The sequence below is a fragment of the Podarcis muralis genome, chromosome 16 (genome assembly GCF_964188315.1).
Source record: "Podarcis muralis chromosome 16, rPodMur119.hap1.1, whole genome shotgun sequence".
Taxonomy (NCBI): domain Eukaryota; kingdom Metazoa; phylum Chordata; class Lepidosauria; order Squamata; family Lacertidae; genus Podarcis; species Podarcis muralis.
The window spans coordinates 4,670,534-4,683,925 of NC_135670.1; the positions used below are offsets into that span (position 1 = coordinate 4,670,534).

General features: G+C 44.5%; 1 protein-coding gene across 2 annotated transcripts; it reads right to left on the minus strand.

Moving 5' to 3' along the window:
- Positions 1 to 2,555: 2,555 nt before the first annotated feature.
- On the minus strand, positions 2,556 to 9,928 carry MRPS21 (mitochondrial ribosomal protein S21). Of its 2 annotated transcripts, none has more exons than XM_028710559.2 (3): positions 9,788 to 9,928; positions 8,054 to 8,215; positions 2,556 to 3,173 (listed from the first exon to the last, which is right to left on the minus strand). In XM_028710559.2, the coding sequence occupies exons 2-3, from the start codon at positions 8,134 to 8,136 to the stop codon at positions 2,993 to 2,995; spliced, it is 264 nt and encodes an 87-aa protein (XP_028566392.2). In that variant the 5' UTR covers positions 8,137 to 8,215; positions 9,788 to 9,928; the 3' UTR covers positions 2,556 to 2,992. The 2 variants fall into 2 exon arrangements, with proteins under 2 accessions (XP_028566392.2, XP_028566393.2); XM_028710560.2 differs by lacking the exon at positions 9,788 to 9,928 and adding an exon at positions 8,877 to 9,398.
- Positions 9,929 to 13,392: the final 3,464 nt, after the last annotated feature.

Below are 13,392 nucleotides of genomic sequence, written 5' to 3' on the forward strand. Positions count from 1 at the left end.
GGGAGGAAGGGTGGGATATATATTGAATAAATAAAATGACAACAATGGATTGCCTTGAATGATCCTATACAGTGGTACCTCGGGTTAAGAACTTAATTCGTTCCAGAGGTCCGTTCTTAACCTGAAACTGTTCTTATCCTGAAGTACTTTAGCTAATGGGGCCTCCTGTTGCTGCCGCGCGATTTCTGTTCTCTTAACAATTGCTGTCAACCTTCCCCTTTTTTGCGGGAAATTCCCTTATTCCAGCGCTGTTTCCCGCTGCTATCCCAGATTGTTAGATATCCCGTAGACTGTCCCCAGGACAGGTGAGGCTGCTGATCCCTTATTTCCAAATCTGAAAGTTGACAGCTATGTTCTTAACCCGAGGTACTGTTTCTGGGTTAGCAGAGTCTGTAACCTGAAGTGTCTGTAACCTGAAGCGCCTGTAACCCGAGGTACCACTGTGTTGTAAATGGGGGCTTATGACAGCCCCATCGTGGAATCGCACGTGATGCAAGCCCTGAAGTGTAGGCCAAAAAAAACATTGTCGAGATGGCACTGGACTCCACTTACCCAGATTTGGCAAAGGTTGCTGTGATTTATGCTGACTGGGTCGCTGCTTCACACGCAGTGGGATTGCTAATGATAACAATAATATTTTTTCTTATTTGTATGCTGCCCATCTGACTGGGCAGCTCCCAGCAGAATAGTAAAGCAGCAAACATTAAAAACTTCCCTAAACAGGGCTGCCATCTGATGCCTTCTGAAAGTCAGGTAATAATAATAATAATAATAATAATTTATTATTTGTACCCCGCCCATCTGGCTGGGTTTCCCTAGCCACTCTGGGCGGCTTCCATAGAAACCAAAAAACACTAAAATATCATACATTAAAAACTTCCCTGAACAGGGCTGCCTTAAGATGTCTTCTGAATGTCAGGTAGTTGTTTATCGTTTTGACATCTGATGGGAGGGCGTTCCACAGGTACAGTGGTACCTCGGGTTACATACGCTTCAGGTTACAGACTCCGCTAACCCAGAAACAGTACCGTGGGTTAAGAACTTTGCTTCAGGATGAGAACAGAAATTGCGCGTCAGCACGGCATCAGCAGGAGGCCCCATTAATTAAAGTGGTGCTTCAGGTTAAGAACAGTTTCAGGTTAAGAATGGACCTCCAGAACAAATTAAGTACGTAACCAGAGGTACCACTTGTAGTTGCTGCCACCATTCAGGCATTCTGGAGTCAAATATATAGCACCACCTCTACAATCACATCCCAGGTGCTCTCTTCAGATCCAGCCCTGGCGCTCCTCTCCCCTAGAGTGTGGCATTAACCCATCCATTTTGCATCAATCTTTTTGTGCTTCTCACTGCAGTAGGGTGGCTTCCCACTGAAAGTCCAACTCGCTCCCTTCACAGGAGGAATGGCTAGGGAAGGGAAGGGGACATTAGAAACACCAAAAGAGTGTTTTTAATGGTTTGTCTAAAATAGAACATGGCAGAAGATGTTATGTTAAACCAGATGCACAGCCCACTAGTTCCCCATTTTGTGGATAAACATGTGGAAGCTTTATTGATAACTAAACTCTCTTTCTTCTCTTTATATACAATTGCTGTTTCAAGCTGCATTGCACACTCCTTTGTTCCGTAGTTTCCCCCACCCTTTCTTCAATATTCTTGTTTGCGCCATCATTTGTACTGCATTCTGTATTTGCTTATGTCTGTAACCCTTCTATTATGAAAAATGACCAAAAAAACCTTTTTCTTTTTTTTATTGTTAAAGTAGGCCACTGAACCTTTCATGAGCAAGTCATAGTTCAGTGGAAAAGAACCTGTTCTGCATGCAGAGCATGCCAGGTTCACTCCTCAGCATCTCCAGGTCGGGCTAGAAAAAAAGACTCTTGTCTGAAACCTCTGAGAGTTGCTTCCAGAGCACACAAACTTCTGCTAGCTTGATCAAAGCTGATTCTGCATAAGGCTGCTGTGTGTGTGTGTGTGTGTGTGTGTGTGTGTGTGTGTCTGCAGCATGGGGGGGGGGTGGGGGAGGTAAAGAGACCATGACTTGCAAAAACCCTATAATGTAGTCCTGGCAATATCAGAGGTGGGAGGTGGGCCCAGGCAAAGAATGGCTAACAACAACTCTGCAGGATAGACTACTGTAATTACCCTGGAAGTGGCTATAAAGAGACAATTTAAAGCAACCTTGGAGTGCAGCCTACTTTTGCTAAGCGCTGTTATGCAACAACACCTTTGTGCAATAAATCAGGGGTTTGAAGGCAGCTTCCTCTGTTCCACTTCCAACAACAGGGAAACCCAGGCAGATGGGCGGGGTATAAATATTATTATTATTATTATTACTACTAATACTACTACATCCTCGCTTGCTGTACATCTTTCCTTTACATTTTCTCCCCTTTACCACGTTGAGTATTTCTTACTTTAGCCCTTATCCAGACAAGAGCACCTCAAAATTGCTTTAAAAAACTGATTGTTTTATTGGTCTCTGAAAGAGAAGTCCATTAAAATGGCCGGAAGCTGGACATAAGCCAAGTCAATAAGCAAAGCTACAATGAGAGTGTCTGTCAACTGTCGAGGGAGAAGCCTCTTTTTATTTTTTTCAATGTTTACCCAAGAAAGCAAACATACCAGCATGTAGAACTGTATGCAACAAAGTCTCTGCCTCATGCATTCTCCCAGCAAAGGGCCGATCCTCCCCATAATTCTGAAGCGTTCAACAACCCAAGTCAACACCTCCTGCTTGGGATGGACTGCCCAGCGACTTTTGCTTAACACACAAGATATCAAAGGGTAACACACTAGTGAAGTTTGTTGCTGACAATATAGAATGTTGATTTATTTTTTTTAAAAAAAGATAACATAAAAATATTTTCAAACAAAAAAAAAAAGGGGGAGTCAGTCTTTCAGAGATCCCACTGAAGTGGAAGTCAGAAAAGTCATAAACAGCTCATCTCGGTTTTGCAGCAGTTACTATGCTCAGACATGCCTTCCAAGCTCAGCAACCGAGCCAGGGGTCTGAGCGGTTCTTCCGCATGAGGAAGTTGATCTTTCGAGCCATTTCCGTGTTATAGATCCTCCGGCACGTCTCATACGCCTCCCGCTGCCTCTTGCGGCAGGGCTTCTCATAATACCGTTGGCGCTTGCTCTTGTCAATGATCCCGTCCATAGTTAGGACCCTGAGCAGAGAACAAAAAGAAGAACAAGGTCAAATTCTTGTCAGATGAGGCCAGAATCAGGCTAGCAACCCACCATCTTCCTCTGTGCCAAATACAGAAAAGCTGATAGCTGCCAGCTGTATCCAACTCCCACTCTAAAAATACAGAACTAAAATAACCACCCTCCTCCTCTTTTTTTATGCTGAAGCACTTTAGAGGAAATGCCATAAAAACACGATGATCATGCTGAAGACACACCTTTTCACCCCAGCCTTTGACACTTGAGATATGTATTTTTAGGACCCACCCTATTTCCGTGACTGTAATTTGTTTGAACAGCTTGTAGTGTTGAATTTAAAATTGTTGGATCCCACCCTGGGACCTGATGGTGAAGGGCAGATAATAAACTGAATCTTTAATCATCATCATCATCATGACTTGCAAAATATCTAGGCCACCAAAAATTCTCTAATATCAATTAGGGCTATCATAATTTTGCCAAAAGGACATCTTATTGGGGCAAGGGTCCCCCCTCCATCCTGGTTCCAAACCTGAGATTCAGGCAAGGCAATCTAGGGACTCGCAGGAAGGCTCTAAAATAATAATAATAATAATAATAATAATAATAATAATAATAATAAATTTTATTTATATCCCGCCCTCCCCAGCCGAAGCTGGGCTCAGGGCGGCTAACAACAATCAAAATAATCCAACATTCTAAAACATTCATTATAAAATTAATTAAATCAAATTAAATTAAATTAAAATCAAATTAATGGCAACCATCAAGCCAAATTCTGTGCATATTGCCGATTGCCAGAGGAGGGGGTCAGGCTGCGCCCTGACCAAAGGCCTGGTGGAACAGCTCTGTCTTGCAGGCCCTGCGGAAGGATGTCAGGTCCTGCAGGGCCCTAGTCTCTTGTGACAGAGTGTTCCACCAGATTGGAGCCGCGACCGAGAAGGCCCTGGCTCTAGTTGAGGCCAGCCTAACCTCTTTGTGGCCTGGGATCTTTAGAATGTTTTTATTTGCAGACCGTAGATTTCTCTGTGGGACATACCAGGAGAGGCGGTCCCGTAGGTACGAGGGTCCTAGGCCGTATAGGGCTTTAAAGGTTAAAACCAGCACCTTAAACCTGATCCTGTACTCCACCGGGAGCCAGTGCAGCTGGTATAATACCGGATGGATATGATCTCGCAGCGAAGACCCCATAATGAGTCTCGCCGCGGCATTCTGCACCCGCTGGAGTTTCTGGGTCAGTCTCAAGGGCAGCCCCACGTAGAGCGAGTTACAATAATCCAGTCTGGAGGTGACCGTCGCGTGGATCACAGTGGCTAGGTCAGGGCGAGAGAGATAAGGAGCCAACTGCTTAGCTTGGCGGAGATGGAAAAATGCCACCTTTGTTATAGCTGTAATCTGCGCCTCCATAGAGAGGGAGGTATCGAAGATTACACCCAAACTCTTAACGGATGATGTTGGCACTAATTGCACCCCCGCAAGAGATGGGAGTTGCCCCCTCAATCCCATATCGCTCCGTCCCAGCCAAAGGACCTCTGTCTTCGAAGGATTTAACTTCAACCGGCTCCCACGTAACCATCCAGCCACAGCTTCCAGACATCTGGTCAGTGTATCTGGGGCCGAGTCAGGGTGGCCGTCCATCAAAAGATAGAGTTGGGTGTCATCGGCATACTGATGGCAGCCCAGCCCAAAACTCCGGACAAGCTGGGCGAGGGGGCGCATAAAGATGTTAAAAAGCATCGGGGAGAGAATCGCACCCTGAGGCACTCCACACACCAAGGAGCGGCGTGATGACAATTCCCCCCCAAGCGCCACCCTCTGTCCCCGACCAGAGAGAAACGAGCACAGCCATTGAAGGACTGTGCCCTGGATCCCCACGTCGGCAAGGCGGTGGTCCAGGAGTTCGTGATCGACCATGTCGAAGGCTACTGACAGGTCTAGAAGAATCAGCAGCCCTGACCCGCCTCGATCCAGCTGCCTACGGAGATCATCTGTTAGGGCGACCAGAGCCGTCTCCATCCCATGACCAGCGCGGAAGCCGGACTGGAATGGATCGAGAGCCGATGTTTCATCCAGAAACCTACCAAGCTGTTCAGCAACTGCTCTCTCAATCACCTTACCCAGGAATGGAAGATTTGAAACCGGGCGGTAATTGGATAGATCTAGAGGATCTAATGATGTTTTCTTTAAGAGTGGACGCACCACTGCCTCCTTCAGTTCCCCTGGGAATATCCCGGTGCCAAGGGACAAATTGATGATATCACCCAGGGGGGCCCGCACCTCGTCTGGACACGCTCTAATCAGCCAAGATGGGCACGGGTCCAGAGGACAGGTGGTGGGCTTTCCAGCTTGGAGGAGTCTGTCCACATCGGCTGGGGATATCCAGGGGGGTACACTAAAATAAAATAAAAACAGCCCCCACCAAAAAAAGCTGGAGACCCAATGCATTGCAATAGGCTGGTGGGTGGGAAGGAGAATTAGGAGGTGAGACGGCAATTATGGAAAGCCATATACAGTACTTAACACCTTTGTAGCTAACCGATCCTGAGAGGTTGACAAATGGAAGCTGGATAGTGGCTCAGAGAGAGCCCTCCAGATTCGAATCTCACTTAGCCAGCAAGTCATTCCCCTGTCACAAAATCAGCTCTCTCTGCTTTGCAGGATGAGGATAATACCAGCCTACCTTACAGGGCTGTAAGGTAGCTGAGACAAAGAGATTTGCCAATTATTGCATGGACCCATGAGACTCCAAAAACTATTCAACGGCAATTCTCCCAGGCATGAATTGTAAGATGAAATCTGCAATTTATTTCTGCGCAACAGAAGCAGCAGCCCAGATAGCTTTAAAAACAAAACAAAACGAAAAATATAAATGCCAATTTTCTCTTTATGAGAGTTTAAAAACAATTCTGGCTTGCTCTGCCTCGTTTTGCATTCAAATGGCCTGGGAGTGCCAGCCTGTCAGGGTTGGACGAAAAATAATCCTGAATGAGCTCCAAGCTCCGCCCACCAGCACCCGGCAGCCAATGAGAGGGAGCTCGGTGGCCCCCTCCACCCAGCGGGCCAGCCAATCCCGAGGCCAGAAGTTTCTCAGAATGGGCTTATGCAACCTCGTGCACATCCTTGCTCCTAGTCTCATGGGCTGGGACTGTGAGGGAAGACACATGTTTGGCTAGCTGGCGACACAGGCATCTGAAGGGAACATGCAGAGGGCGCAGCAAAAAAAGCTACACACACACACACACTGGACCACAGCAACTGTACTTCTAGCTATTTTTAAACCCTTCAGTGGAAGCCTGAGAAAAATGCAGAGAGAGGCAGGCGAGCTATTGGAGGGGAAATCGCTTCCCCCGCAACCAGGAAGCAATTTGCTCCGACCCTGCAATTATCCCTGCTCTCTGAGGAAAGCTCCCTGATGCATCGCAGGTACCAGGGAGGTCAGGAACGATTGTTTTCTCAGCCTGCCAAGACGCTGCCGTGTCTGGTGTCCTTGCAACTTTCTGCCTTCTCCTTCCAGCAGAATGTGGTGGGCACCCATCCCCAACCAATTTGGACGTAAAGGCCTTTAGGTTTTATAGCCTATGCAATTCTGTCCATTGGACAATTTTGTTTTCGCAGCCGGCACATATATCATAACACAGGTATCTTCAACCTTTGAAGCTCAGGGTTCACTTTTAACCCAGACATGCACTTGGGGACTCGTTTCTTAATCTTTTACTAAATATTTGCATGGGTCAGGCAGTTGCAGGTCCACCAGCTGAAGACAGGTGTTGCAAAACATTCCTGCAGCCTCAAGCATCTAGTCCTTAGTCATTCCTGAGCCCTCTCATTCTCTCCCTGTCTCACTCAAACCTCCTTGCATTTGCACGCAATCTAAGAACAGAGGAAGCTGCCTTATGCAGTAAATCTCTCTCAAAAACAGGTAATATTTCATGCGAACAGGGCATAGCTCATCTCCCCATCAGACCCACAGCTGGTATCAGACACTAACCAAGAAGAAAAATGCTTTTGGGTTACCATGCCAATGGGCACCCATTTTTGCTGAATGGTCACCCACCCTCCACATTATAAGCAGACATTGCAACACACACACACACACACACACACACACACACACACCAATAAAGTTCTGCAACCAAGTTAAGTACCACTCGAATCCTGTAAAGGCACACTTTGCATCTCAAAAGCCTAAACACTCATATAGCAGCAGGCGCTGGTTCTGAAGAACAGAACTCAAGCTATTTGTATATATATATTTAAAGCATACAGCCTGAGCCCATCATTTTAAAAGTTCCATTTATGATATCCAGCCAGCAGAGGGCATGACAGCCACATGTTGACTAAAGCTCGCTTACAAGACGGAATTACAAGTCACGACTCTCCCTTTCTCCTGACGAAGGTTACATAAAACCACCTAACTTGACAACACAAGTCGCCTACGTGCTTTTGCCCTAGCAGCCACCCCTGGCTGCTCAAAATACAACCAGGAAATAAAAGCAAAAGCTACTCATTCAACTCATAGAAACATTGTGAAAATCACCCATGGATGGTTAAGTCCAGTCGAATCTGACTTTGGAGTGTGGCGCTCATCTCACTTTCAGGCTGAGGGAGCTGGCGTTTGTCCGCAGACAGTTTTCCGGGTCATGTGGCCAGCATGACTGAACCGCTTCTGGTGCAACAGAACACTGTGACGAGTGCCAAAGCGCACAGAAACGCCATTTACCTTCCCACCACAGTGGTACCTATTCATCTACTCACTCTGGTATGCTTTCAAACTGCTAGGTTGGCAGGAGCTGGAGCAAAACAATGGGAGCTCACCCCATAGCGCAGATTCAAAACATTTCAGCCAGTCCTGGGGCGCAGCAAGGTCAAAGGATGTCTTTACCTGTTGAGGACTCGATAGGCAGCCTCCACATTGCCATTGGGCACCATCACTGTCCGAGCGACGAATTTCAAGTGATTGGCCATCTTAGGTGTAGCTGTTTCTAACTCCAGGAACTGGAGGCCATCAGCTTCTGGCCCAAACAAGAGACTCTCCAAAAGATACCTTTTAAAAAAAATAATAAAAGGACACCTCACAGCTAAACATAAATAAAATATATTGGGGGACTACTGTTAGTGCTAGATGCACAAGAAAGTCCTGGTTCAAATCTCTCTGACCCCCAACTGCAATATACATTTAAAGTTTTCATACCACTTTTTGACAGGCATTGCTCCCCCCAAAGAATCCTGGGAACTGGACTTTGGTGTGGGTGCTGAGAGTTGTTAGGAGACCACCAGCACCCAGGTGTCCCTCTGCCTTCGGTCCCCCTTTTGTATTGTTTTTAAGCCTTCTTACAAATCTGGGGTTCCTTTGTATTGTTTTTAAAACTATTATAGCTGTTTTAATGACATGACTACAAATTGCTTCAAGGCATAAACGTAAAAGGCAATTCATGAATTCATACCTAAAACAATAATAATTCTAAGTGTCTTTTGTGGGTACACAGGCCTTTGGCTTTTTATTATCGGCTGCCTCCTTCAGTGGGTGGGATTTTTTAGTCCTGCCTTTAGAAAAATATGAATGAAATTTCTGTTTTTATGCTGGTGTTAAATGCCCGTGTTATTTATTTATTGCTGTAAGTAACTTTGAGATACTTAAAAAAAGGGGGGGGCAATACATGTGATAAACAGCAAAATTCAATAAATTATTATTATAATAAATGTACCAAAGTAATCATTTCTCATTTGGCTGTCCAGTTGGCAGATCTCAAAGTAGATCCATGCAGAGTGCTGAAACTCCAGTCACCATTTCTTAAAAAAGAAAATACTGGCTTTTCCTGCTATTTTCTCAGTTCATGACCCAATTCTGAATTGTGAAAATCGGGGTTTTATCCAATGCTAATTCCTACTCAGAACAAACCCACTGAAGTTAAGAGACATGACTAACTTAGGTCCATTGATTCCAACAACAGGTCTACTCTGAGTAGAAATAAGCTGGAAACAACCCTCGGCTGTTTTCACTGCCCCTTCCAGGCTCTTTGGGGCCACCTAAACAAATTTACCTGACTATAATAAACAACATAAAATTATGTACGAAGGGGAGGATAATGAAGGGAGGCCCATTACACACAATTTGGAGGAAACTGCGGAGGGATCTCCCCCTTTTTGGGGTGACCGTGGGCTAAGTCACTCATCCCTCAACCTAATCTACCTCACAGGGTCGCTGTGAGAAGGTAAAACGGGAAAAGGGGGGGTATGAATTTCCCCCACCTCGACCTCCCTCGGAGGAAAAGGTGGGGCATGAAATTAATTTCATTTCCACAAATGAAATAAAACGGGGAGCGCCCCAACTTCTCCCGTCAACTGCAAACAACAAAAACTAAGGGCAGCCCCCTTCCCCCCTCAATGGGGAAGGTTAACCCCCCCAAAAAAATAATAATTTCCACGACGACAGGGAGAGGAACGCTATCCTCCGAAGGAACCGCCACATTATTCTTTTTCAGCCCGCCTCCCGCGCTTCCTCCCGGGGCAGCAGCTCCTAATAGAGGCCGGGGATGCGCGCGGCCTACGGCGGACCCGAAGGGAAGCGGGGCCAAGAGGGGCTTCCTCGCGCGCCCCCACCAAGGACTACACTCACCCGCCGCTGGAGTCAGGACGGAGCCGCAAACCGGAACCGGAAACGCGTGTTCTCCCCCCCACTTCTTGCTTCTCCGGCCTGCGGCCTAGTCCTGGTCACCATGGCAACGGGAAGGCCTGCTGGGAGACGAGGAGGTCAAACTCCTGGGCTAAAGTTATCCTCTCCCGTTATCACCGAATAGCGACGGCCTCCTTAGTGCTATTTTCGGTTTCCCCCCAATAAATAAATAATAATAATAGTTGTGGTGGTGGTGGTTGTTTTGTTGTTGATGTTTTTCAAAAAAAAAATTTCTTGGTTTTCACAACATTATAAACAAACAAACACATAAACAAACATAAATCATAGCCTTATTGAAAATTACACTTGTTAACATTGTTAAGTGACTTCCTCGCTTCCCCTTGCTTGAATTTCATTGCATGTCCTTTTAACAGTTTTCCAAATCACGGTTCTTATAAAATTCAACTTAAACATTAACATCCTTAGATCTTCACATTATATAATTAAACATATTAATTCGGCACTTAACATAAATAAAATCCTGAGCCAATTAAGGATCCGCAAGCTGTTTTCAGTTCATTTAACTTAACATATTTAACTAAGTAATCATTAAATTTAATCCACTCTTCCTGATACTCCTCCTCCTCCTGGTTGCGGACTCTTCCGGTTAGGTCAGCTAGCTCCGAAAAATCCATCATCTTCATCTGCCATTCTTCTTGTTGTTGTTGTATTCCTTCCTTCCTTCCTTCCTTCCTTCCTTCCTTCCTTCCTTCCTTCCTCCCTCCCTCCCTCCCTCCCTCCCCTCCCCCCAATCTGGCTGGGTTTCTCCAGCCACTCTGGGCGGCTTCCAGCAAAACATTAAAATACAAAAATTCATCAAATATTAAAAGCTTTAGACTAGTAGCCTAAACATTTAAAAGGCCATATTGGAAATCACTATCCTGCCCCTACCTAAGAACATTGCATGATAAATAAAAGAGCCAACAATGGATCATGTTCAGAAAGAGGCCTTGTACAAATATATAAAGCAATAGCATAAGGGGGGGGGGGCGGAAAGGAGGTAGAAAAAAACACCAACCCCATAGCAATAAAATGACTAATAACTCTATGAATAAACGAATTAAGCTCGTTGCTGATTTATCAATAGCTTTCCCACTGCAAGCTTTTTAAAAAATAAATAAATCAGCCAATAGTCAATGCAAAACTATATGTAGAAATACTGTAAAAGCATTGAACTATCCGTAGCTTCTCAACTGCTAGGCAAATCTTTTATAACGCCGGTTAAAATCCACCAATCAATACAAACAAAAAACCAGTGCTTAATACATGTATAATATGTAAAGCACAGGTTTAAGAATTTATTATGTGTGTCTGCACTGGTTTTTTTATTACAGATAGGTAGCCGTGTTGGTCTGCCATAGTCAAAACAAAAAAATTCCTTCCAGTAGCACCTTAAAGACCAACTAAGTTAGTTCTTGGTATGAGCTTTCGTGTGCATGCACACTTCTTCAGATACACTGAAACAGAGATACAAGATCTCAAAGTAGCTGTTTTACTACAAAGGAATTTCAGAAATAGACTGGAAAGAGAAGCTGCTGAATTGCATCTCATTACCAAACTTAAAACCATGGAGAGACCTGGTCTGAACAAAGACATTGGATTCTTATCTCATTATACATGACAAAGCCATTTTTCACCTTCTCACCCCTTGCTTTTTCCTGTAAGACCTATTGCAGTCGTTAAGAGTCGTCAACAGGCTCATCACAGCTATCTGCCAATCACCCATTCCCACCATCCTTCTGAGTAATACCCCTCCCCACCTTCTCACTATATAGAAGGATCTGGCAACTTCTGTTTCAGTGTATCTGAAGAAGTGTGCATGCACACGAAAGCTCATACCAAGAACTAACTTAGTTGGTCTTTAAGGTGCTACTGGAAGGAATTTTTTTGGTTTTTTTATTGTTATGTATTGATGGGCTGATTGGAAATAAATAAATAAATAAATAAATAAATAAATAAATAAATAAATAAAGGCTTGCCTGGCAATTAATAACTTTTTTTTTACAACAACAAAAATGTTTTTGCACACAGGACTGAGACAGCAGCAGTAAAAGCCAACTGACCCTTGAAACAGAACTTTTTGTTGTTGTTTAGTCATTTAGTCGTGTTGCCATGGACCAGAGCATGCCAGGCACTCCTGTCTTCCACTGCCTCCCGCAGTTTGGTCAAACTCATGTTGATACCTTCGAGAACACTATCCAACCATCTCGTTCAGAAAACAGAACTAGCATCATGCAAATTATTTTCTTCAGTCATTCAGGTATATTGACATGCATGGATTGGCTATTGCATTAGCAGCCAGGAGGGGGAGCTAGGACTTTACAGTACAGTCAGTAGTTAATTCTGGTGTTCTGTGTATTCTGGTAAACCAAAGGACAGAGAAATCAACCCATCCGTAAAGGATGTCCCATTTCAAGGTGGATGTAGGGAAAGGAGGGAAATATTTAAGTGGGTCAAGGTGTGATGACAAGAAAGGGGGTTGTTAGTTTAAAAAAATGTATTAAACACACAAAATACCTCATATAGACAACATAATACACAATATTCTTCTTCTTGCCTGACCTTCAACCTAAGCCCCAAGGGCAGGTTAATATTAAAATTGCATAATATCATAACCAGTTTCAAACAACTAAAAAGTGCCAACATTAAAATATATATCCCAAGCATCAAACGCCAGGGTAAAGAGGTGTGTATAAATTAATAAATTAATATAACAATACACTATTAAAAATAATAAATAATCTAAACTGCCTTAACCAAGGGCAACCCTCATGGTGCTTTATTATTGTGGTTGCTATGGTTTTACATTCTTTGCATGCTTCTAACTTGGTTTAAAGCTGCCCAGAGACTGGTCTGTATCAGATGATTAACAAACTGAACAAATGAATAGCACAATGCTGGCTGCAATTGTTCAGCTTCAGTCTTCACGTAGCACTGCCTAAGATATGACACACTTAATTATCCTTCCAGTGCAGCAGCAAGAAGGCATCAAATGATGATGATGATGATTTTTAAATACTTTTGGAACCATGGACTCAGCTACATTAGTAAAGAAAAAGTGATTTGAATGCACTATAAACATGCACCACCAGGTGGCACCAGAGAGCAGCAAATTTTACAACACAATTTTCCATAGAGATTTTTTTCTTTTGTTCAAACGGTCTAATTTCTGACTTATTTCTAGCAGATTCCCCCCCCCCCGTGCATCCACCCCCTGATGCATATTATGGGTGATATCATCTAGGATCCTCGTGAGAGTACCCCAAATGGAAGAAATGTGTAGACATCTGTTGTCTGTAGGTGGAGCATCCCAGACCCTGAAATTTCAAGGCCCAAACTGGAGACCTAGGGTGGGACCCTTATGATGTCAAGGGAAACACACACACACCCCTAGATGTCACAGGGATTGGCTCCACGGACAAGTTTATTAGAAGAGCGGAGCAGAGAAGGGCAAACCCAGAGTGTGGATGCTATAATTTGCACCCAACTCCTACAGTGCCCACCTGGACATTCAAGCCCTCCAGATACCACCTGGAGACTTCAGGACA